This window comes from Schistocerca americana, chromosome 2, assembly GCF_021461395.2.
Source record: "Schistocerca americana isolate TAMUIC-IGC-003095 chromosome 2, iqSchAmer2.1, whole genome shotgun sequence".
Classification (NCBI taxonomy): domain Eukaryota; kingdom Metazoa; phylum Arthropoda; class Insecta; order Orthoptera; family Acrididae; genus Schistocerca; species Schistocerca americana.
This window is the reverse complement of record NC_060120.1, coordinates 98559257-98584436: the sequence shown is the minus strand read 5'-3', so window position 1 is coordinate 98584436 and position 25180 is coordinate 98559257. Positions and strand designations below refer to the sequence as shown.

The 25180-nt window shown below is 39.0% G+C and overlaps 1 protein-coding gene across 1 annotated transcript in view; it reads right to left on the bottom strand.

Moving 5' to 3' along the window:
• The window catches only part of LOC124595765 (organic cation transporter protein-like), a 151432-nt gene that overhangs the window by 8114 nt on the left and 118138 nt on the right, over positions 1-25180 (bottom strand). Inside the window, exons 6-8 of the mRNA XM_047134646.1 lie at positions 8829-8960; positions 8450-8619; positions 4071-4202 (exon numbers count right to left, since the gene is read on the bottom strand). Of these exons, the coding sequence (XP_046990602.1) occupies positions 4071-4202; positions 8450-8619; positions 8829-8960 (434 nt within the window). The remainder of the gene's footprint in view (positions 1-4070; positions 4203-8449; positions 8620-8828; positions 8961-25180) is intronic.

The window sequence follows — 25180 nt, the reverse complement described above, 5'->3', positions numbered from 1 at the left end:
TGGGTTCCCTTGATTCATTATCATGCACTCTGACAACTGAAATCACCCTTAGGCATCCTCCAATATCTAGTTCTTCTTTTCAGGTCAAGTGGCTGTGTGGAGAATAAATCGTGTCTTCCAGGTATGGGTCTTCTTTCCAGCACAGATGCTTGTGTGTGAGAAATGCAGGTGTGTTCCTGTTGCAGTTCTACTCAGCTCAGAATGGCATGCTTCACTTGTGACTCAGTTATAGAGCATCCAAAATTATCCCATAAAGGCAAGACCCAGGCCACAGGACCTTCTTCCCCTAATCCTGCTGCACCACCAGCTGATGGCTGCTACAAGCAACCCAGCACGACGAAAGTAGACTGGAACTTCCTCGCCTGCGCACTTTGTGAGTGGACGCTGATGACCAGGACAGGGACAGGGGCAGGGATGGACGTGAAGCTCTTTGCACAGGCAGATGCTGCGTGACCCAACACTCACATACTGCTCCAGAACTCACGCAAAAATTGTTTATAAATATATAACAACAAAGCACAGAATACGAAATTGTTTATGGTGGAGCAACAGAGCTCAGAAATGTCACCGATTTCCATTATTGAATTTTGAAGTACAGAATTTTTAAGTAGCACAAGTGGCGTATCTCCAATATAGTAGTAGATATAAAAACGCCAATTCAACCAGTTTAACTTTGGACAAGTGACCTTTCAGTCTTCGATTTTAAGCTGGAAAGATGGGTTATCTCGAACATAGTAGCAGATATAAGACGCCAATTCAAATTGCTACCAATTCAGACAACTTGGATTTTCACATAAAAAATTTCCAACTATGTACCCTATTTTCGCCATCTTGAATTTTAAGTACCACAAATGAACAAGATCCATTATCTTGGTTTTTTCCCCACAAGGAATATGACAACACTAGGAAATGGAAGAGGATGTAGATGAAGATAAAATGGGAGATATGATACCGCGTGAAAAGTTTGACAGAGCACTGAAAGACCTAAGTCGAAACAAGGCCCCGGGAGTAGACAACATTCCATTAGAACTACTGACGGCCCTGGGAGAGCCAGTCCTCACAAAACTCTACCATCTGGTGAGCAAGATGTATGAAACAGGCGAAATACCCTCAGACTTCAAGAAGAATATAATAATTCCAATCCCAAGTAGGTGTTGACAGATGTGAAAATTACCGAACTGTCAGTTTAATAAGCCGCAGCTGCAAAATACTAACACGAATTCTTTACAGACGAATGCAAAAACTGGTAGAAGCCGACCTCGGGGAAGATCAATTTGGATTCCGTAGAAATGTTGGAACACGTGAGGCAGTACTGACCCAACGACTTATCTTAGAAGAAAGATTAAGGAAAGGCAAACCTACGTTTCTAGCATTTGTAGACTTAGAGAAAGCTTTTGACAATGTTGACTGGAATACTCTCTTTCAAATTCTAAAGGTGGCAGGGGTAAAATACGGGGAGCAAAAGGCTATTTACAATTTGTACAGAAACCAGATGGCAGTTACAAGAGTCGAGGGACATGAAAGAGAAGCAGTGGTTGGGAGGGGACTGAGACAGTGTTGTAGCCTCTCCCCGATACTATTCAATCTGTATATTGAGCAAGCAGTAAAGGAAACAAAAGAAAAAATCGGAATAGGAATTAAAATCCACGGAGAAGAAATAAAAACTTTGAGATTCGCCGATGACATTGTAATTCTGTCAGAGACAGCAAAGGACTTGGAAGAGCAGTTGAACGGAATGGACAGTGTCTTGAAAGGAGGATATAAGATGAACATCAACAAAAGCAAAATGTGGATAATGGAATGTAGTCGAATTAAGTCGGGTGATGCTGAGGGAATTAGATTGGGAAATGAGACACTTAAAGTAGTAAAGGAGTTTTGCTATTTGGGGAGCAAAATAACTGATGATGGTCGGAGTAGAGAGGATATAAAATGTAGACTGGCAATGGCAAGGAAAGCGTTTCTGAAGAAGAGAAATTTGTTAACATCGAGTATAGATTTAAGTGTCAGGAAGTCGTTTCTGAAAGTATGTGTATGGAGTGTAGCCATGTATGGAAGTGAAACATGGACGATAAATAGTTTGGACAAGAAGAGAATAGAAGCTTTCGAAATGTGGTGCTACAGAAGAATGCTGAAGATTAGATGGGTAGATCACTTAACTAATGATGAAGTATGGAATAGAATTGGGGAGAAGAGGAGTATGTGGCACAACTTGACAAAAAGAAGGGACCGGTTAGTAGGACATGTTCTGAGGCATCAAGGGATCACAAATTTAGCATTGGAGGGCAGCATGGAGGGTAAAAATCGTAGAGGGAGACCAAGAGATGAATACACTAAGCAGATTCAGAAGGATGTGGGTTGCAGTAAGTACTGGGAGATGAAGAAGCTTGCACAGGATAGGGTAGCATGGAGAGCTGCATCAAACCAGTCTCAGGACTGAAGACCACAACAACAACAACAACAGGAAGGAGGAGGTGGAGGGGAGGGAAGGGAAGGGGGTTGTCTCGAGGGAGAGGAGTGATCTTGATGACAGTCCTTTAGTGGAGAGGGAAATCTGGCAACATTTCATGGAGGAGGAAGATGGGGACATGGAAAGGGATGGGGTGACCTTGGGTGTGTCCTTGAAGGGAAGGAGTGACCTTGATGAGAGACTTTTAAGGGGAGAGGGGAAATGTGGCAACACTGCATGTGGAAGAGGTGCAGTGTCACATTGAGGGTGAGTGGGAAAATCTGGCAACAATGCAGTGAGTCCTGCACTACTAACAGAGCCCTAAGCTGAAACCTGTGGTGTGGGCTCTACAGACACTTGTTGATTTATGATAGACAGGAAAGGCAAATTTAGAAACATAAAGGCGAATACTGAGCCAAGAATTCAAGGAAAGCCTTATGTAACAAAGGGACAGCTGTTGCTCAGAAAGAACCATCAGAAAGTGATTTACGTTACGATCATTAGAATTTAACTGCATATTGTGCATCATAATGAAATGGATTTACGTCACTTTTTAGACCCGACTTTCTTGGTTAATAACATATTAAATACTATCGAACTGCAGACAACAAAAGCCTCACCATCATGTTTTAGACCAGAGAACAATGGTAAACGTCTGATTAAAACTTCGCTTGATGATGGAGACTGGGATAAGCTTGTTTTGTTGAAGGAGGTGTTCAAACTGCATGATCTTCCTGTCCTAGGAAATATTCCTCACCTTCCACTGGCCAACAAATTACGTACTGAAAAAAGAACAACGTATTATTCATGATCGATTTGCTCGAAATCAAATACATGGAATTCTATTTTTCGTGATGTCAGCGTTGTCAATATTCTTCTATTTATGGTTCAGAAACAAGTAAGGTGATATTGTGCACATTCAGTGATTGCACATAAGTGAAGCATGACACTTACACCTTTATTTAATTTTTTAAAACATTTCTTAAAATCTAAGCTTATTACACTTTTACAACACTTTTTCTGTTAGACGTTACAAATCATGAGAATCTCTCATAATTTGCGATCCTGCGAATAAAATGATTTGTAATGTCACTCTGTCACAGTTTTTCCTGTTTTCTTAGATTCTGACGTTTCACATTTTCAGTGTTTCCCATTTCCAGTCAACAAATGGTATGTTCATCCACTGACATATATTTAACTTTTTGGCGGCTGGACAAATTACTATCTAACTAACTTAAAATGTTTACATCCTAATGTAATAATATGATGATATGAGTGAATATGTGTGTGTGTGTGTACACTTGGCTGTGTGTGTGTGTGTGTGTGTGTGTGTGTGTGTGTGTGTGTGTGTGAGTGAGTGTGTGTGTGAGACAGGGAGAGAGAGAAACGTAGAGAGAGTGAGAGAGAGAGAGAGAGAGATTAAATATGTCTGGTCTACTAAAATAAGTGCTGCCCATTATAACCTGTAGATTACCGAGCGGATAATCCCCGAAGACAAAAATAAAAAATAAAAATAAACATTTAACATATACAACACAACACACATTGCGATAATAAGTAGCACATTCATTGCGCATAACAAAAAATCTGATTTGAAATATTGATTGGTGAAAAAACTACTGACCATCTGGCAAAATCCAGGATAATATATACACCGATCCTCCTGTAATATTAATTATTCCCATTGGGGGCCACGGATTGGATGCCCACAGAAGCAGCGAAAGTCCAAGAAGTGTGCCTGCTATTTCTGCTACTCCTGAAACAAAAGCCGGTCATTTTATAAATAAAGATACAACAGTATTTCTTGTGTTGTTCCTTGCCATTACTGGGATTCAGGTCCATTCAGTTTCGATGACTGAGTACTTCAGAAGTTCTTTCTTTAGCAAGGGTGGACGGAGAGAGAGAAAGAGAGAGAGATAGTGTGGGCCTGAGAGGAAGAGGGAGATACTGGTTTTCATCAATTAAGCAATTAAAACTGTGTTTATAATGGTCTACATTACATAATGACAAATACTACATCTGTATACAGGGTGTTTATAAATGAATATCGGGGTTTTAACGCTTTATAATATTTATTATATTAAACCTACAGTTATAAATGATATGTCAAATGAAAGAGCAACTTAAACAGTTGTGTTTGGCACCAGTGCGCATGCGCAGCGCGCTATGTTTCAGCTTTTCTTTTTTATTTATTTTTTAATTTTTTATGGGCCTTCTATTGTAACTGCCACTTATTACCTTGATACACTAGAGCAATGGCTCTTCCCTCAGTTGGAAGAAGACGAGGCAGAGAACTTCATTTTCCAGCAAGATGGTGAGCCACCTCACTGGCATAGCGACGTACGCGATTGGTTGAACTTCACTGAACCCAAGCGCAGGATAGGCCGCAAGGGGCCCAATGACAGGGCTTGCTTTGCATGGCCTCCACGTTCACCCGACCTAACGCCATGCGAATTTTTCTTTTGGGTCTTCATCAAGGATCGTGTGCACATGCCTCCGCTACCAACAGACCTCCCTGAATTAAGAAACCGGATTGAAGCAGCTGTTGCTACAATCACTGATGAAACACTTAGCAACGTCTGGGAAGAACTTGGCTATAGACTTGATGTAGGTCGTGTGACAAATGGTGCTCACATTGAACATTTATAAGGTTCTTGGTAAAACTGTTTGATTTTTCATTTGACATATCATTTATAGCAGTAATGTAATAAATATTATCGAGCGTTATAACTCTAAGACTTGTTTACATTCACATTATCAGCTGCATATATTATAAATGCTGATTGTTTTTAATAATACAAGTGTAGCTAACAGATCTACAAATGAAAATAATGGAACAACAGGTAGCTATTAAAACTGACAAACAAGAAAGAAAACATTTAAAGAAATTTGAAGTTATTATTTTACCTGGATACTGAAAAATGAAGATGATTCAAAATATTTTAAATAACAGCCATATGTGACACATTACAAGGAAAATCCGCCATACTACCCCGAGACTCTTCATGCAGTTTCTAATGATACATAACATATTACTAAAGCCACATATGTCAGAGATGAAGGACAGAGGGATAAGAGGTAGGATGGTGGGGGGGGGGGGGGGGGGAGGATAGTACGAGGAAGTGGACGGCGGAGAGGTCAGGGGCAAATGGACAGTAATATGTGATAAAAGCTAAATCTTTATGCAAAGTAATTGTTTAACACTAACATTAAATGTTCTGCTGGCCATTAAAACTGAAACACTATGAAGTCGGAATGCAACAGACGTCAAACTGGCGTGAGTGTACTACATGTTTGACATTTCAGAGCAACCGCACGAAGCAGTTACCAGTGATACCATTTAGATTCTTCTATGCAGGAAATCGCATATGAATGTAGGACAATCACGAGAAGATCGAGTTATGCCTCGTGTTAGAATGAGAAACGTCTACAACATGTGTCGGAATTCGACAGCGGCAGGATCGTGGGGCCTATCGAGACTGTGTCTTCGTTCCAAGGTATTACTGCTTACGTTAGTCGCGATCCAACAAATGGCGTAACAGAAACTCAAGACATCAGCCGCAAATGGCCACTGAAATAAATCCGGTATCGACAAGCGAAAAACTGTGCCGGACTAGGACTCGAATCCAAATTTTCGGCGTTACACGAGCGTTCACGTTATCCGCTTCGGCTATCTGAACACATTTCTCATCCACCCAAATTCTCAACTTCTCGCAGAATACCCGCGTAGCGTCCACTGTCATTATCTTCACTGCTCCCATCCTTTACCTGATTCTCACAAGAGTGCGCATCTGTATGGAAGGTATCATTAACAGCCTTCAAGGTGTATATATATTACTATGCACTAACGGAAAATAATCGCAACGCCGAAGTGGATTTGTGTGGCATGGACGAATGTTGATAGGCGTGTTTCTACATCTGAAAGGTGTAGAGATGGGTCGTTCGCGAACTAGCGGGTCCAAAGGAACGGTTCATCAAGATGAACGGAACGAGCAAGGAACGAATTCTAAGGAACGGTCATTCATAGTTCACTTCGGCCGCGGCTTTCTACTTACAGTTCCCGGGAACGGGAAACGGTTGGTCTCGTTCCCGCAACGGCACGTCGGCCAGTCTCGTTCCAGCCTCGTCCCGTTCCCGTCTGTCTCGGTCTCGGCCTCGCTCGGCCGGACTCGTCCTTCACGTGTCCACTCGTCGCAATTCTACTGCCGACTGCTCCTACTTATCGACTTGTTCGTGTCGTTCACTGCGCACGCCCATTCGAGACCTGTTTCAAACCTTTTTTTGAAATCTGAAATTCTGGTTCTTTTCGTATTCTATTCAGCGTCCAATACCGGTAATTAAAATACATTTTCTAATTACATAAATTGCATAAAATTACGTTTTATGTAATACATACATCTTTTCAGGTAACAAAACGGCATATCAGCTTACTTCACTATTTCGATAAACAGCAGAAGAAATACTTGTAAAAAGGCAAGATTTTTTTTGTTATTACATACGCAAAGGAAGTCGCCACGGCACACACGAGTGGCCATTTTCCGTCTTTTTCTGATCCAAGGTAAAAGAGCATGTTCATTGTTATGGAATGCAGACCGACTTACAACCGAATGAAGCCCGAGCTCCATAATCGTTTTTCTGGTGTCACATTTTGTAAAGAGAATATGAAAAGTTCTACTATATTATTTAAGTGGTACAGAGTGGCGCACGAAAAATCGTCTCCGAGTACTAGACTGCTCATTATCGCTCACCAATCGTCGTATATTGTTTCGAAGTTGTTGTTTGCATTAGCTTATTTGTTATTTCTTCACTGCCTAATTATTACATGTTTATCTCTTCTGCTCGTAGCGGTCAACAAATCGTGCGTAATTGGCAAGCAGTCTGCACTCGGGGCCGGTTATTCGTTAAGAGGTTTACTGTTCACTACCCTATTGGAGCAAATTTAATTTCGATGTATTGCTCACGCGCTGCCTGCGATATAAAACATCTCTGCTGCAATAGAATCGCAGGTCAGAGCAACGTCGGCAGTAGTAATAATAATCGCTCGATCCTACAGAGCGGTCGCAATAGTTCGTTGTTATGGAGCAGTTGCAATAGCTCGCTGTTACGGAGAAGTCGTAGTAGCTCAGCGCTACAGTACAGTTGCTAGCCGTGTAAGAGAAGTAGCAGTCGCCGCTGGTGCAGCGCAGTTCATTGCCATCTAGTGTAAGGTAAACTTTATTATTCTTCATCGCCAGGCGCGTACTTAAAATTTGTTGTCTGAGATGTTAATATGAATTTGTTTCAATCTTTTTGTGATTTGATTTGATCGATTATAAATGGTTTTTGAAAGCCTGCAACTGTAGAAACAATAGGTTTGTTTACTAATAAAGAAATCTTCTGCTACCAGTAAAATAAAGAAAAATCGTAACTGGTTGCAGAAGATTTATTTATTAATAAAGAAAACCTATTACTTTTTGTGATTTGTCAGCACTAATTAAGTCAGACTTGTAATGTTCAATTTTTAATGTAATGGTTTTCAGAAATGTTTTCAATAATAATATTTTTCTGAACATAATTTTTTACCAGTCATTTACTTGAATTTAAATATTTTACGAATTTTCCCAGATCATAGTCATGTATTGTTTAATAATCAGAGGACCACCTATGCAGCTGTGTCAAAAAGCAAAGTCAGTTTTTTTTCGAATAATGCAAATCTCAGACAAATGTTGTTCAGCAGTAGTAGATAGGCCAGCATTGCACTGAGCTGTGCCATTTAGAAGCAGACAGTGTTATCCGGTGACACCATTATGAGGTAAGAATTTTTCAGTTTATTCAGGTTGATTTCACAGGGCCATGACGTAGCGCTGCTTACTTCCAAAATTTTCAATTCTCAGTCAATTTTGTACCGGAAATTTTTATATACGGGAAGGTTACAACACTTTAGTACTATGGTAGCAAAGGGCTCTTGAGTAACCGAAGGTGGAAGTGCCAGTACTGTGTAAATCTAGCTGGCTGGTTACTCACCTGCACCGATGGTGTTTATCAGCAGTGAGGACCCCCAGTTCTTGGCGTTGAGCAAACCACCGTAATAGCTCACTAAGGTAAAAATCCAGATGCAATGGACCGCTGAGTACCTCGACCAACGTCGGAAGCTCTTGCGCAAAGGGGGCAGCGACATTTTATCGTCCTTCGCACTTAACGGAAAAAAGGAAAAATATACTTAGTATTAACTCTCCAACTCTGAAATTACTGATAATGTTTCTATGAACCTACAGTCATGTTAAACACTTCTGCAAACAACTACTGTAACCTCTTTGAAAACAACGCATTCTTGTCTTTAAATCAATACCTAAAATCACAGAAGCTATATCTGAGGTATAGTCTGAGTACTATTTTAACCTACCTCGTTTCTGACAGCGCTATTACTGCCACCTTCATTTGATTTTCGCTGGGCGGTGAAGCATCTTGTCCTACTTCAATAGCTCTTTGTTTTTTCTTCTTTCTAGGTTCCCATCCTGGGCAGTTTGGCACGAACCTGCGTAGCATAAGTGTGCAAGAGGATGTGCACAGTGAACAGGTGTCTTGAAAATAAGAAATGGAATACCTCAAACACAAATAACAGACTCAGTACGTAAATGTGTATTTCACTATATTACAATTATGCTCGAATAAACTAAAAACTAAGTATAAGGCATGTCTAATAATCTGTTTGATGCCAGCAAGTACATTTCTTATTCAAGAGCTATTAATTTACATTTTCAGTCATTTGTTGATTTTAAATGCTAGTGGAGGCTTTTGTAATGTACTGGAAGGTTCATGCAGTGGGTCCATTTCATTTTTTAATTTTTTAGCAAAATCTATGTATATTTGAATGCATCTTGGTTTGTGCAAAAAACTAGCAACAGATATGCATGCGTACAGGGGCTGCCAACATTGCGCATCTTCAAGTCGAGCACACTGCCATACTGACATTGTGTTTGCACATAAACACATAGTGTCTGCTAAGGTCGTTGTAATAACAGGGATCTGTGGTGGTATTATGCTGATTTTCTTTATGATGGCCGGACAGTCACGTTACATGTAAGATAGCTTACAACATTTAAGTGCATCCACTGTGAACCGACGCCACTTAGAGAACCAGGCATTTCGGCTACCTCAATAGTAGACCTGAAGGTACATTTTAAAACGACTAAGTGAGTCACATGAGTGACATGGTTAAACAGGGCAGTTTGCTGGGGCTTTAAAATGTTTACTAAATCTTTTGTACCTCATAGTACCCTCTGAGGAGTATCATCTCTTTATCAGTTTTATATTTAAAAAATCATTCACACAGGATGATTGTACAGACATGCCGTAGTTTGACTGCCACACAAATTCCCATTTGTAGAACATAGAAATGGTAATATATGGCAGTAGTACAGCAAGGTACTCTTTGGCACGCTTTGACCCTGCACTGTTGGCTGTAGGCCGTACAGCGGCAGAGCAGATGCATAACGTCCATGTTTCGGTTGTCTAAATGATAGGAGCAAGATGTCGTGTCAATAGTAACAGTAGTAACATGATAAATTCCCCTGGTAAGCAAAAATTCTGCCTCATCAGAAAAATGTGTCTCTCCAACACACAAATACACGTTTAAATCTCATAATCACAGCTCAGTATTTTACTGGGCATTAAAGTGAAACAGCCAACCAAAACCCAGTATTTATCATCCACAGCCAATCACACTGCAGTACTCTAATGGACATTAAAATTAAACATCCAGCTAGTAGGTAGCTACCATGTTTAAAAACATCAAAATAATATGAATTTTGTATAAATTAGCACTTCGTTGAAAGTTATCCAAATGATTGTAATTTTGTGCCATTTCAAAAGTATCTGAGAAACCTGAATTTTATACCATTTATATCATTTACTGCCATGTTCAAGAGTATCCAAGCGACCTCAATTTCGCGTAAATTAGCGCCATGTACAAAAGCAACTAAATGATCTGAATCTTACATAGATTAGCATCATGTTCAAAGGTATCCGAATGACATCGATTTTGCACAAATTAGTACCATGTTCAAAAGTTCCTGAATGATCTGAATTTGGCGTAAACTAGCAACACGTTCAAAAGCATCTGAACGGGCTGACTTTTCCACCCATTCAAAAGTACCTGAACAATCTCAGTTTCGTGTAAATTGATGCCATGTTCAAATGTGCACAAACGATCTGAATTTTATATCTGTGCATGATTGTTAAAAGCTAACTGTGGGCAGGTGGAGACTAGGAGAACTGTGCGATCTTTCATCAGGAGATTCGTCAAGCCTGGACTTGCCTGACTTCGCAGAAATCTGACACTCTCATTGTGTAATATCTATATGTGATTGTTATGCATACAAGCCAGTCTTTACTCTGAAGACTGCGTCGCTTTACAGTCCCAGGCGTATTGCATAATCTGATCAATTACGATAGTAATTTCTTTCCCACAAATATATGTGACAAAGGAAGACAGATGGCGATGCAGAAGATAAACTAAATCCTGGCCAAGTTTCTCTGCTACAGTTTTGTCAAAAGCTCGTCTTAGTTCGGTTACAACCCATATCAGAGCAGGCCAAACGTTACAGAGGCTCTCATGCTAGCTTACTAACTTCATCTTGCAGCGAAAATCGTTTGTCATCTTCTGGTGATAACGCTAACTTCTACAGTCACACAGTCACCATTTTGGATCAAAACTGTAACAAATTGTTATACCCTCGTGTTACAGCAAAACTGCTACAAGTTGCCCCTATACATCGCTCTGTTAGAATACAATTGTAACACATTACCCTATAAATCACCATTGTTACTTTAAATTGTAAGAAGCTGCTCCTGTTATCGAAAAACTGTAACAAATTGCGCCATACACTGTCATATTACAGTAACAAATTACTCCATGAAACGCTATGTTACAGCAAAATCTTAACAAATTACTCCATTCATCACCATTGTTACATGAAACTGTAACAGATTACCCCATATCTCACGAATGCATAGTGGACGCAATTGGGGCAATGGTGGTAAGAATGTTTCTCGAAAATTTGTATTAGTTTAGCTAAAGGCATTACAGCACAAGTCAGAATGTGATGATGAGGGCACAGCATATGCAGCGATTGGAACCTTCCTACCTGGTACTGGAAACTGTACAATGAAGAACACAGTGATTATGCACACTTTGTATAACATTCATTTCAGAGCTCACTGAACAGAGTGCAGCATATGCAGTGATCAGAACTTTCCACCCCAGTACACAATCTGTACAATGCTAGACACATTGCTTGTTTCCTCAATCATGATGACTACCATTACCTCAGTTGGGCCACTAATGTTCAGTTCACTTATGTGACTGGCAGTATGCAAGATATTATTGGGGCAACGATTGTTGGTTGACTGGGTGACTGACATTCCTCCAGATAGCATTGGGGTCAATGGTGGTCAGTTGACGTGGTGACTTTGGACAGTTGACAGAGTGACTGCCATTACCCCAGATACTATTGGTTGGGCCAATTATGGTCATTTGATGTAGTGACTGCCATTACTCCAGACACTATTGTTGGACAACGATTGTCAGCTGACATCATGACTAACATTAGCTTATATACTACTGAGTGGGGCAATGATAGTTTACATGGTGACTGATATTACCTCAAATATGTAGTTATATTCAATTAAGTGCTGACCATGGGTGTCAGTAACTGGATCCAAATCGTGCTTTAACAACAGAAGCTGAAAGTGTACATGCCATAACCTGACAGTGAGTAGCAACTCCACATTCTCAAACAGTATCCCAAGCACCAAATAAAATTGTACAAATTGCGCCAGACATCAAAACTGTCACACTAAATTGTTACCAAATTGCCCCATACATCATTTTTGTTCCACAAAATGGTGACAAACAGCCGCATACATCACCATTGTTACTTAAAATTGAACAAATTGTCCCGTACATCTGCACTGTTACACAAAATTTTAACACCAACTCAGCAAGTTGAGATTTGTTCTGACAAATTGTTCCTTGTTCCAAGTAGCAAACGTGATTATTCAGCAAGATGAGACTTGCTGATGCCAGCAAGTCAAGACTAGTTCCAACATGGAAAATATTTAGTCAGTAAATTGAGACTGCTGACTAAGCTTATATTCACCTTTCAGCACAACCTCCCTGACATCACTGACTCCACCCCATCCCTGATGATCATTACTGCAACCAGCAACATTGGGATGATGTAAGTCACTCAGTTCTCTGACCATCATTGTCCCTGCAATAATATCTGAGGAAATGGTAGTCACCCTATCAACTGACCATCTGTCCCAATAGCATCTGAAGTAATGGCAGTCACCATATGTCAACTTACCATCACTGGTCACACAGTAGAATCTGGTGTAATGGTAGCCGCCATGAATGATAAGATAATAGCTGCGTCTGTAATAGTACAGATTCAAGTACCAAGGAGGAAGGCTCTGATTGCTGCAGCCACTGCTTTCTGATCATCAACCTCTGACAAACGTTTAGTACAGGGCGTATACAAGTGCTATGTGTGGCACTGTACAAATTCCAGTGTTGGGTAGGGAGGCACCAATCACTGCATATCAGTGCTGGTGTTGTATTGTTTTTAGCAAAACTAAGTCTATTATTTTCGAAAACATTGTTGGAGGATGTCAGCAAACATAGCGTAAAGTTTAAAATTAATTGTAAAACAGCCAATATCACAAGGCATGTTTATTAAAAGGTGACTGTTTCGTTCATTATATGAGAATCTGCAGCAAACTACCCAAGCAGTTACCTATTGTCATTCAGTAGTTCTGCTCCATGCACTGGAAGTAGGCTGTTTATGTTTTCTCTATGTAAGTAGGCTGTTTATGTTTTCTCTATGTAAGTAGGCTGTTTATGTTTTCTTATTGGCAACGTTACGTAGCGCTCAATATGAAAATCACTGGCTGTGCTGTGGGCAGTCTGTGTCTACTTTACATTGTTGTAATACTCGCCATTGTAGTGTTAGGCAGCTGGCAGTGAACAGCGTGTAGCGTTGCGCAGTTGGAGGTGAGCCGCCAGCAGTGGTGGATGTGGGGAGAGAGATGGCGGAGTTTTGAAATTTGTCATGAACTGCTATATTTATATATGATGATATCAAGGTAAATACATTGTTTGTTCTCTATTAATATCTTTCATTTACTAACTATCCCTATCAGTAGTTAGTGCCTTCCATAGTTTGAATCTTTTATTTAGCTGGCAGTAGTGGCGCTCGCTGTATTGCAGTAGCTTGAGCAGCGAAGATTTTTGTGAGGTAAGTGATTTGTGAAAGGTATAGTTTAATGTTAGTCAGGGCCATTCTTTTGTAGGGAATTTTGAAAGTCAGATTGCGTTGCGCTAACAAAATATTGTGTGTCAGTTTAAGCACAGTCTTGTATAATTGTTCAAAGGGGACGTTTCATATGTCGACCCTTAGCCTAGGATACCTCACTGGAATCTTCTGATTTTTTCTTGTAGTTTGTGTATTTAGTGTAGCTTTTGTTTATTGCTAGCGCGTAATTGTAGAGAGAATCTCCTTTGTAGTTGCAGTCTTTCATTGTTGTACTGTAAAACAGTTGTGGCATGCATGTAGATTTGCACCAAGTATTTCGCAGCTGCGCTGGTAATTAACTAGATATTATTTTCAGTGCTATGTTAATGTATTCCCCTATCTTTGCTCTTCAAATTGTGCTTTTCTGTGTTATCGTGTGAAATATTGTGACAATAATGGCGTGTGAAAAACGTAACACTCGGCTCCAAAGTAAACTGAGAAATGACAGTGAAGACGAAAGCAGTGTGTTGGCCCCACCATGTAATGAATTAACTAATATTCAAAGTAGTAATTTGGTAATTGTGCATAGGGAAATGGAGCGGGCGTCAAACAATGGCGTAGGCAGTGAAACAGGTAGTGAACAGGGAAGCATTATCGATCGATCGGTCGGCAACAGCTCGCCTCAGGAATCCGAAATGATAGGACACAATTTTGCAAACACTGTAGATTCAGGTTTTGCGTCCTCACCGTTTTCTCAAATGAGTCAAGACACGTTTTCCGCTTGTCAAAATGTGAATGTTGCCGGTGCAAATTCACTGCCGAAAAGCACTGAGGAACATGTTTCAGACACCAGTGCATTGTTATTACAGTTAATGCAACAAATGGGACAAAGGCTACAAAAGTTAGACACAACACTTGAACAAAATCAGAGACAAACACAGCAAAAGCTTCAAAAGTTAGACTCATTGGAACAAACTCTCGAACAAACACGTGAGGATTTAACTGCTGAGTTACATAACATTGAATCGAAATGTCAGAAAGTGTGTAATGACGTAAAAACACAAATTTGTGAGCATTTTCAACCTATTTTTTCGCGGCATGAAAATGCATTACAGAATCACGAAGCAGCCATAAAAGAACTGCAAACCATTGTTCATGAAAATCATGAGACCTTGTGGGCTAAAATTGACTCAGTTGCATCTACCGATTCGGTTACGCAACTTGCAAAAACTCAGGAAAACTTAAAGGGCACAGTAGATTCGATTTCAACACAAATGGACACTCTGAAGCTTGGTTCAGAAAAACACGCTGAGGAAATGTGTTCATTATCAGAGAAAGTAGTTGAACTTTCGGATCAGCTAAATAATTTATCTACGAAGGTAGATGATAATCTGAATGACGCAAAACCGGTAGTCTTTAATGACACAGAACAGAGCGAACAAATTAGGAAACTGAAACAAAATCTGAATCAAATTGATACGCAACACCAAAGAGAAATCCGGGAAGTACAAGATCAGCTGGCACAGGTAATACAAGAATTACGTATTTCAGAAGACACTCGCACTCCAACACGGGAAGAGGAACTTAGAAATACGCAAAAGCCACAAAATAATAACACAGGGCATTTCGGTAATTATGAAAGAAATTGGCAAGGTACACCGAATTTTGAGATGGAACCGCCGACACGACGTAACTATGACCGAGATGCTACTCGCCGACACGATGATTTTGACTATAAGCTGTTCATGACTACACGTAAATTCAAAACATTTAAAAATTCTGGCAACGACATTCATCCACAAGCATGGCTCCATCAATTCTCGCATTGTTTTCCTCCCAACTGGTCGTTAGAACACAGATTAGAATTTATGTGTGGCTACTTGGAGAATGAACCAGCTGTAAGAATGCGATCGGTAATTCACGATTGCCACAGTGAAGGAGAGTTTTACCATGCCTTCCTCTCAGCATATTGGTCTCAAGCCACACAAGACCGTGTAAAACATAGCATCATGATGATGAAACACTTTGAACAATCTGAATTTTCCAGTCTTGTCAAATATTTTGAAGACATGTTGCATAAGAATCAGTATCTTTCAAACCCATACAGCCCCTCAGAACTTATCCGCATTTGCTTAATCAAATTGCCTGAACATTTACGACACATTATTTTGGCAGGACGTTGCAAAGACGACATTGAAGCTTTTCAGGGACTGTTACAAGAATTGGAAATTGACACTGACAATCGCGGAATGCGGAAACAGGAACACAACAATTACAGGTCACATCCGTCACAATTCCTCGATAATAACTGGACGCGACAAGGCTATTCTCACAACACAAATCGTGACCAAAACAGACACCACCCGTATGACAACTGTTGGCAGAGTAGTAATGATTACAGGGAAAGATCACCTCTCCGCGGTAATGACTATCACAGAGACAATCAGAGAAACAGACAATATGGGAACCAAAACAATTATTATTACGGGAGACAGAATAACTTGAGACGCAACGGTCCAGCGCGCAGTTACGATTCAGGGAGAAATTCTCCACCACTTAACCGACAAGAAAGAAACTACAGGAACTACCGACATGACGACAGACGATGTGATCGTAACGACAGACCTGAATTGCATCAGAACTGGCGGGATTCAAACAGAGCAGGGCCCTCTCGTCACGGTGAATTTGTAGAAGTTAGGTCTCCAAACCCCAATAACGACGCGCGCCAACAAAGAGACAATAGGCAATGACTCACTCAGCTGGCAGCCACAATACGTACTTATGAAACTGACGACGCAGCTGCCGTAGCTAGTAATTACGTAAAAATGGAAGACATTAGGGACATCTTACTCCAGGAACACGACGTAAATCATAACAACATTGCATATCCTGTGATTCACATTACTGTAAATGACGTAAAATTTACGGCAGTACTTTATTCTGGCAGTCCCATTTCAGTAATTAGTGAAACAGCCTTTAGCAAATGCAACAAATCGAACGATTGTCCCACACTTCCGTTACGTAAGATTAAATTACAAGGTGCAATCTTTGGAAAAAGTGTAGATGTACGCCAACAAACCAACTTAGAATTCTATTGTCAAAGCCACAGCTTCTCTATGAGCTTTCTCATTGTTCCATTATTGTCGACGGAAATTATATTGGGAGTAGACTTTTTGAATGAATACAAAGCAATCTTAAACTTTCACGATGCTGAAATAGGTTTAGAGAAGGAAGGTAAGTCAATAGCTTTGAAATTTGAAGATTGGCTCTCAAACCATGACGAAGAAATCAATCGGCTTTACCTTCTGTTAGACAACAGTTCCGAATTTTCTACGGAACTTGACACTAACAATCACTCTGCAAGTACTGACAGGGATGGTATCGACGACATATTTGATACTAATGATTTAATTCAAAATAAAATTCAAACAATTGAGAACAGTAATGACATTGATAGGCAGGACCTTTTTGAGATTTTACAGGCACATTCCACAGTTTTTACTCACAAAACAGGAACAATCAAGGGATTTCAATACCAATTTCGTGTTCGTGAGCATACTAAATTTTGTGTTAGACCATACGTAATTCCGGCGCATTATAGGGACCGTGTTAGAACAGAAGTACAATCTATGCTTGATGAGGGCATTATTGAGCCTGCAGTAAGCTCATACAACAATCCATTACATGTTGTTGAGAAGAAAAATGGATCGATCAGGCTTGTCTTAGATTTGAGACAAATCAATACCATCATTATTCCTGAAACAGACAGGCCGCAAACGTTGGAAGAACTTCTTCAAAATTTTAATGGTGTAAAAGTGTTGTCTTCCATTGATCTCAGATCCAGCTTTTATCAGATCGAACTTCATCCAGAATGTAGAAAATACACAGCTTTCCTTTGTTTCGGCGTTTGTTATCAGTTTCGGAAACTTCCCTTTGGTTTGAACATTTCTTCAGCAGCATTCATTCGCGGGCTAAATTCCATATTACCTGAGTTCTTAAAACGTCACATCACCTTATATGTGGACGATATTCTAATAGCAGAAGCTTCATGGGAACTACATAATCGCATCCTCAACAGTTTGTTACGTATTTTTGCAGAATCTGGAATTACAGTTAACTTGGAAAAGTCTGAATTCGGTAGGTCAAAGGTGAAGTTTTTGGGACATATTATTTCTTCTGAAGGCATTCAGCCGGATCCTGAAAAGTTAGAAGCAATCAGAGCCATTCCAGTTCCATCCACAAAAAGACAAGTCCGCAGTTTTCTAGGTCTCGTAAATTTTTACCGTCGTTTTCTGAATATGCAAATTCTAGTTACACCAAAACTTTGTTCTCTCACTGGAAAAAATACTATTTGGAACGGGGACGAACAAGCACAGTTGGAATTCAATTCTTTGAAAGAAGCGTTACTTCACGCGCCAATACTAGCTCATCCTGATCTGTCACAAGATTTCTGCCTTAGCACGGATTCTTCTAAAGTCGGTCTTGGTGCTCATTTATTTCAAGAAGCCACAGAAAATGACACTACTGCTCAGAAAACCATTGCTTTTGCTAGCCGAGTGCTAACAAAATCTGAAAAAAATTATTCCGTTACTGAATTAGAAGCTTTAGCTATCGTTTGGGCATTTAACAAATTCCGTTTCTTTCTTTCTGGTAAGCACGTAAAAGTATACAGTGATCATCGTGCATAACAATTTCATATGTCTTCAAAATTAAATCATGACAGGTTAAAACGTTGGGCATTGTTTCTGCAAGAATTCCGCTTCACAATAGTCTACATTCCCGGCAAGGAGAACATTGTTGCGGACGCACTGTCACGCGCACCGGCTGGGCTTGAGAAAAGTAACAAAGAAGGCAACCTCGAGAAAAATTTCAGTATTCTTTACATTCAGAAAGTCGCCTTTGAAAACTTCATCACCACATCTTTAAAAGACATTGCTCATGAACAAGATAAAGATCCGATTTGGAGAGACATCAAATGTAAATGGCATGAAAAGACACACACTCAGATTCGGCATTATTACCTGGTTAGAAACAACATACTCTTCAAACGCTGCACTGTTGATGACAAGCTATGGGTACTTTGCATTCCTGACGATTTTGTTAATAAGCTCATTTGGTACATTCATTTCAGCTACGCACATTTTGGTCCACGAAAATGTTATCATATTCTTCGAACGACTTGTTATTTTAACAATATGGAAAAAAGAATTCGAAGAGTCTTGTCTATTTGTAAACTTTGTCAAAAGGCGAAACCATCTACTGTCTCACATCGTGCTCCGTTGTTTCCTATTATTCCTTCTAAATTAAAAGAATTTGCTGCTGTTGATCTCTTGGGACCGCTTGTCAGAACATCCAATGGATTTTCGTACGTTCTAGTCGCTGTTGAACTTACTTCAAAATTTGTTTCTTTCACTCCGTTACGTAAAGCCACTGGACGATCTGTATCCAACGCCTTTGTTAAAAATTTCTTACGTGAAGTTGGACACGTTAGCAAAGTCATTTCAGATAACGGACCGCAATTCAGATCTGCTGTTTGGTCACGCATGCTTCGCAACCATAAAATCAAACCTGTTTTTATTTCATTGTACTCACCACATTGTAACCCGTCTGAACGGATTATGAAAGAAATCAATAAGCTTTGCAGACTTTATTGTCACAGAAAGCATCAGCATTGGGACAGATATTTACACTTATTTCAAAATGTGCTGAATGAAATGCCTCATGATTCCACTGCTTTACCACCTACTCTTGTACTAAAGAATGAAGAACCACCGAACAGAATCAGAGAGCTTGTACCTTTCCCAAATACACGTAAACTTCGACACAAAGACATAATTGATTTGGCTCTTAAAACTATAAAATCTGCAGCAGACAAAAGGAGAAAACTACACGGTAAAGCAAATGCAAAGAAATTGTATATTGGTCAGAAAGTTCTCATTAAAGCTCATTCATTGTCACATAAGAAGAAACACTTGAGTCACAAATTCTTTCTAGTTTACAATGGACCTTACAGAATCCGACGTATACCACATGATAATTGCGTTGAAGTTGAAACTCTGCGTACTAGGAAGAGTAAAGGTTTACACCACATTTCACATGTAAAACCGTTTATTGAAAGATAATCTGCTTTTTAACTTTGTCATTGCCATAAAACTTTTCACTTTACATTACTAGTATGCTTGTCAGACTTAGAATCTGTTAACATGCAACAATGTTTGAAGTTAAATATCCACTCAAGAACCAAGAGAACTTATTGAAACAGAAATGACGAATGCATTGTTATAGTGAACAGACGTCACAGTGTTATTGTGTGTGTACATTCTTGCTTGTTAGTTGCACGATTACGTAACGACTATAAGGCTCACATACTTAGAACATTTACCAGTACTGCTAATGAGATTTTAATGCAACATTTTGGTCTACTTGAAAATATATTCTGGATTTAAAGTACTTTCAGTGAGATACCAGATGGCACAGTGGTTAGTTTATGTGACAGCTACACGATTTTATCACGACGCTACTAATGAGTGACAATTTACAATGTTGCTTTTGCAGTGTTTCTGTTTTATATCTGCACAGTTTTCTGTTTTATTCTGGAAAGTAAAACAGGTTTTAGTAGTAACTTTTGTGGTATAGCTACAATGAGACTGCCTTTTCCATAGCACAACAATACGTTACAGCACAGTACTTTCCTCATCACGGCAATAAGCGTAATAACTAAGACATTTATACGCAAAGCATTTCACTTTTGTGTATTATGTGGTAAGTACATTGACTTCTGCAGAACTTAGCTTTCGGAGGACGATAACTACTACACTTCCACACAGATTATGTTGCAACAAGACGCACATTTAGCGCTACAGTACACGTATTTGAGTGATTAATTTTGTACTTAAAACATTTATTTTTAAAGATTTTTGAATTACAAAGAAAGTTTTCTGTGATACATTTCATTCCATTGCTGTAATCTGTAACACCTGAGGGTATAATTACATTAATCCTCAGGGGGGTACACGCTTGCTTTGTGTACCATGTGTTTGGCAAGCACAAGGAGCCCTAGCTAATATGGTATTTGCTTATACAACTTTACACATCAGTACCATATTTCTCTAACACACAAATTACACAGCTATCTGATCATTTAACTGAGAGATAAACATTTTCTTACTTCATCAGTGACACATGTTTACGCAATACACAGTTGGGTAACTTCACACTTATGAAACTGTATTTTGTCTGTACTTTGTAAACTGTTCATATTTTTTTTGGGACCATTGTGATACTATGAGAGCTTTGAATGATGTATTTGATATGGATTCATGATTTTTAAAGTACGTTTGAGGCAGATGACACTTTTGACATGAGCAGAGAATTTTTTTAATTCTTGGAGGAAGCTACGACGATTTTGAGATTTGACTGAGGTGTTATGATGTTATTTTTTTACGACGATGATGTGTATTATGCTGCTGAGGTATGTTTATGATTAATAAGCTGGTGCTATATGAGGAATTTGGTTATGCTATGTATTTATTATGATGAAATATTGAAGTGTCGTCGCAAGGTTGACGTGTCGACGAATATAAATATGTGTAATAAGGTAAGGAGTAATGAATAGTGATTAGGGACTCTGACTTATGGAAAAGGATGTTGGAAACCAAGAATCGTACTTTAGAATTATGAAATGTGTGTACATGTGTGAATCATGTGTGAATGTATCACAATGCCACTGAAAATTTTTTTTGGACACTGTTATATTCATAGGATTTTGTTTCTACACATTTGCAAAGTAAATTCTCGACCTGTGAAATTTTGTATATATGACTGTCACTGTAGCGGAAACTGCTGTCGTAAATATTTCTGTACGAAAGTTAAGTGACCACCTGCACATAATGCGTCGTGGGCACCCAGGTGTGTCAGTCGCCTGGAGAACAAGCCATTAGTGTGAGTGCCTCGTCAGAAGCACAGGTAGAAAAAAAAGAAAGGGAAGGCCATTGTCCGCGCTACTGACATCTCCTTGTTGAAAGCATACTGTGGAGCTCGTAATTTATGATATTTACTGAAATGCCTAATGAAACGATGAGAAACATTTCACAGCTATTGCCTTGCTAGTTAAGAAAAATGCCATATGGCTTGCTTTATGTATTTATTTACACATTTTGTTTAATATCAAGTTTCTAGCTGCACTGCAGCATTGGTTAAAATAAAATTTTATAGATGTACTAATATAAATATTTTCTGTCTACAGATCGAGTATATAATAATTTTTTTCAAAAAAATGAGGGAGCACAAAGCGACATTTACCTTCACAGGAACTGCATTCATAATTTTCTTTTCAAGTACTTGGTAATTTCTTTTGTAGAATAAATTGTGATGCATCACTTTAATGTTAAGATGTGACATAGGTATTAGACATGGCCATTTTAGTGTAATATTTTTTCTGCTTGCGCTATGTCATGTTTAGGTATAAGTTGCTGCTGTTTGCCAGGCATAGTGTTATTGAATTTGACTTTTGCTAATTTATACTGTAGCTTGCTTTGCAATTTTCCATTTTTTTCATTGCTGTTTATAATAATTGTTTTACGTGCTGCTGCATTGCCTCGTCCCTTAGTTTAGCATCTGAGCTCAGTAGATTTAAGTTAGCTTAAGAGGGGGTAGACTATATGAGAAACTGACTATGGAGAATAGGTAAAGAATGCATTGCGAAGTTATATAAAAAGGATTTGGGCCCAAATGAGTATTGTACAATCAGAAATAATTATTTTGAAAGAAATATGAACAGAATACAGAAAGCATGCTTGGATAAGATTTTTTTTGGTGGAAGCAAAGGTTGAAATAAGACGAAAGATCTATGGAATGAAGTTTTGGGATGGACTGCAGTACCAAATGTTACACTGAAAACGAACCCTGTCCTTTCCTTTTGTGTTATCCCAGTATGTGTTTGTGTACCCTTGTGTATTTGTTTTCTTACTGTCTCTGTGTAGTTTCATAGAATTTTTTTTCTCTTTTAATATTAAGCTACATTCACTATGATGAGGAATACTGTTATCCTCGAATATAATTGGCATTAATAATATGTTATTTACTTTGTAAAGATGTTAGACATTATTAATTCTGTTCTGTTCAATGCTCATGTGTGAAGTTGATGTTTCAAAAGTTATTGTGATCCTTTATGTATGTACTCATGTCATAATTCCACTGATGTATATGTTTATTTCTATTCTTTTGTAAAGCCTGTGTTACTACAAATGTTATATGTATTGTTATGTTCTTTAATGATGTATTTTGTACCTTTGTAATTGTATTTTCATGTTGTAAATTTATAATTGTACAGACACCAGTTCTTCCAATTAAGTTACATTTCACTGCACACGTTTCTGTTGGTCATAGTATATGGACAATATGTGAGAAGTAGGGACTGTTAGTGTTTGCACGTGTGTTAATAATTCAGCAAGGGACTGGATAACAGCATTGCTGGTTCTAAGGACAATTCCAAAAACTTTGTGAGTGCACAAGTGGTGGTTTATGGACTTGCTATATTTTCCGCAAGACTCTTCAATGGTGAATGTGCACCTGCACAATCGCAACAGATGGCTGCTGGCCATCTCTACAAGGACTACAGTGGGTCTGCACCTCTGGTGGCCCACCAATACCATTATCTCTACAAGGACTACAGTGGGTCTGCACCTCTGGTGGCCCACCAATACCATTATCTCTACAAGGACTACAGTGGGTCTACATCTTTGATGATCCATCAATACCATTATTTCTACAAGGACTACAGTGGGTCTGCACCTCTGGTGGCCCACCAATATCGTAATCTCTACCAGGACTACGGTGGGTCTGCTCTGTGATGACCTACCTACCAATATTCATCAAAACTTCGACTGACTCTGCAGTGGGTTTGCTCTGTTGTGACCCAATACTTGTCTGCATGTCGAGAGTCAGCACTGTCTTTCCGTTGGAAGGACAACACTACTTCTTCAAGACTGCATGGAAATCCACTACTTCCGTGTGCATTTTCTTTTACTGCTCAGACTTTGAGAAAAACACTGCTATTCTACTGTAATGAATGATCAGGACCATCTTTATAGACTGTGAGAAAATTTTAGCTTTTGACCAACATTGTATCAATAAGTGTGTGCATTTGATTTCTTTGTTATTGTAATTATGAAAAATTTTATCAAATCATTATTGGCCACTGCCCAAAAAAAATTTGTAAAATTTTTTGTGGGGAGCATGGGGGCTATGGAAGTAGGCTGTTTATGTTTTCTCTATGTAAGTAGGCTGTTTATGTTTTCTCTATGTAAGTAGGCTGTTTATGTTTTCTTATTGGCAACGTTACGTAGCGCTCAATATGAAAATCACTGGCTGTGCTGTGGGCAGTCTGTGTCTGCTTTACATTGTTGTAATACTCGCCATTGTAGTGTTAGGCAGCTGGCAGTGAACAGCGTGTAGCGTTGCGCAGTTGGAGGTGAGCCGCCAGCAGTGGTGGATGTGGGGAGAGAGATGGCGGAGTTTTGAAATTTGTCATGAACTGCTATATTTATATATGATGATATCAAGGTAAATACATTGTTTGTTCTCTATTAATATCTTTCATTTACTAACTATCCCTATCAGTAGTTAGTGCCTTCCATAGTTTGAATCTTTTATTTAGCTGGCAGTAGTGGCGCTCGCTGTATTGCAGTAGCTTGAGCAGCGAAGATTTTTGTGAGGTAAGTGATTTGTGAAAGGTATAGTTTAATGTTAGTCAGGGCCATTCTTTTGTAGGGAATTTTGAAAGTCAGATTGCGTTGCGCTAACAAAATATTGTGTGTCAGTTTAAGCACAGTCTTGTATAATTGTTCAAAGGGGACGTTTCAGCACAACCATTGACCATCAATGTGATTGAAGGTCTGAAGATGATCATGTAACGATCGAAACTGTTCACCTTTTAATAAATGTGCCTTGTGATCTAGATTGTTTTATAATTAATTTTAAAATCTAAGTCAAGGTTTTGACAAATAATCTCAACTCCGTTGCCCCAATAATATCCAGTATTTGTTCGCAACATAATGGGCAACATTTTACAATTTTTTCTAACATTGGTGATGCATGGAGAAATTTGTTACAATTTAGCCATAACATGAGAATGTGTGTGACAATGTGTTACAATTTTGCTGTAAAATGGTAATGTATAGGATGAAGGGTCATGCAGTTTTCATTGTGAGGTAGCATGAGCTAGAATTACCAGCAGAAAATCACAAAACATTTTTACATGGAGAAGTTTGTTACAGTTTTACTGTAACAGTGGCGTATGGCACAATTTGTTACAGTTTTGCTAGAATACTGAGCTATTTGTTACAATTTTACTCTAACATGGTGCTGTATAGAGCTGTTTGTTACAACTGTGCTGGAATATGGCGATGTACAATGTAGTTTGCTTTAACAGGAGTATTTTATTACAATTACCTACGGG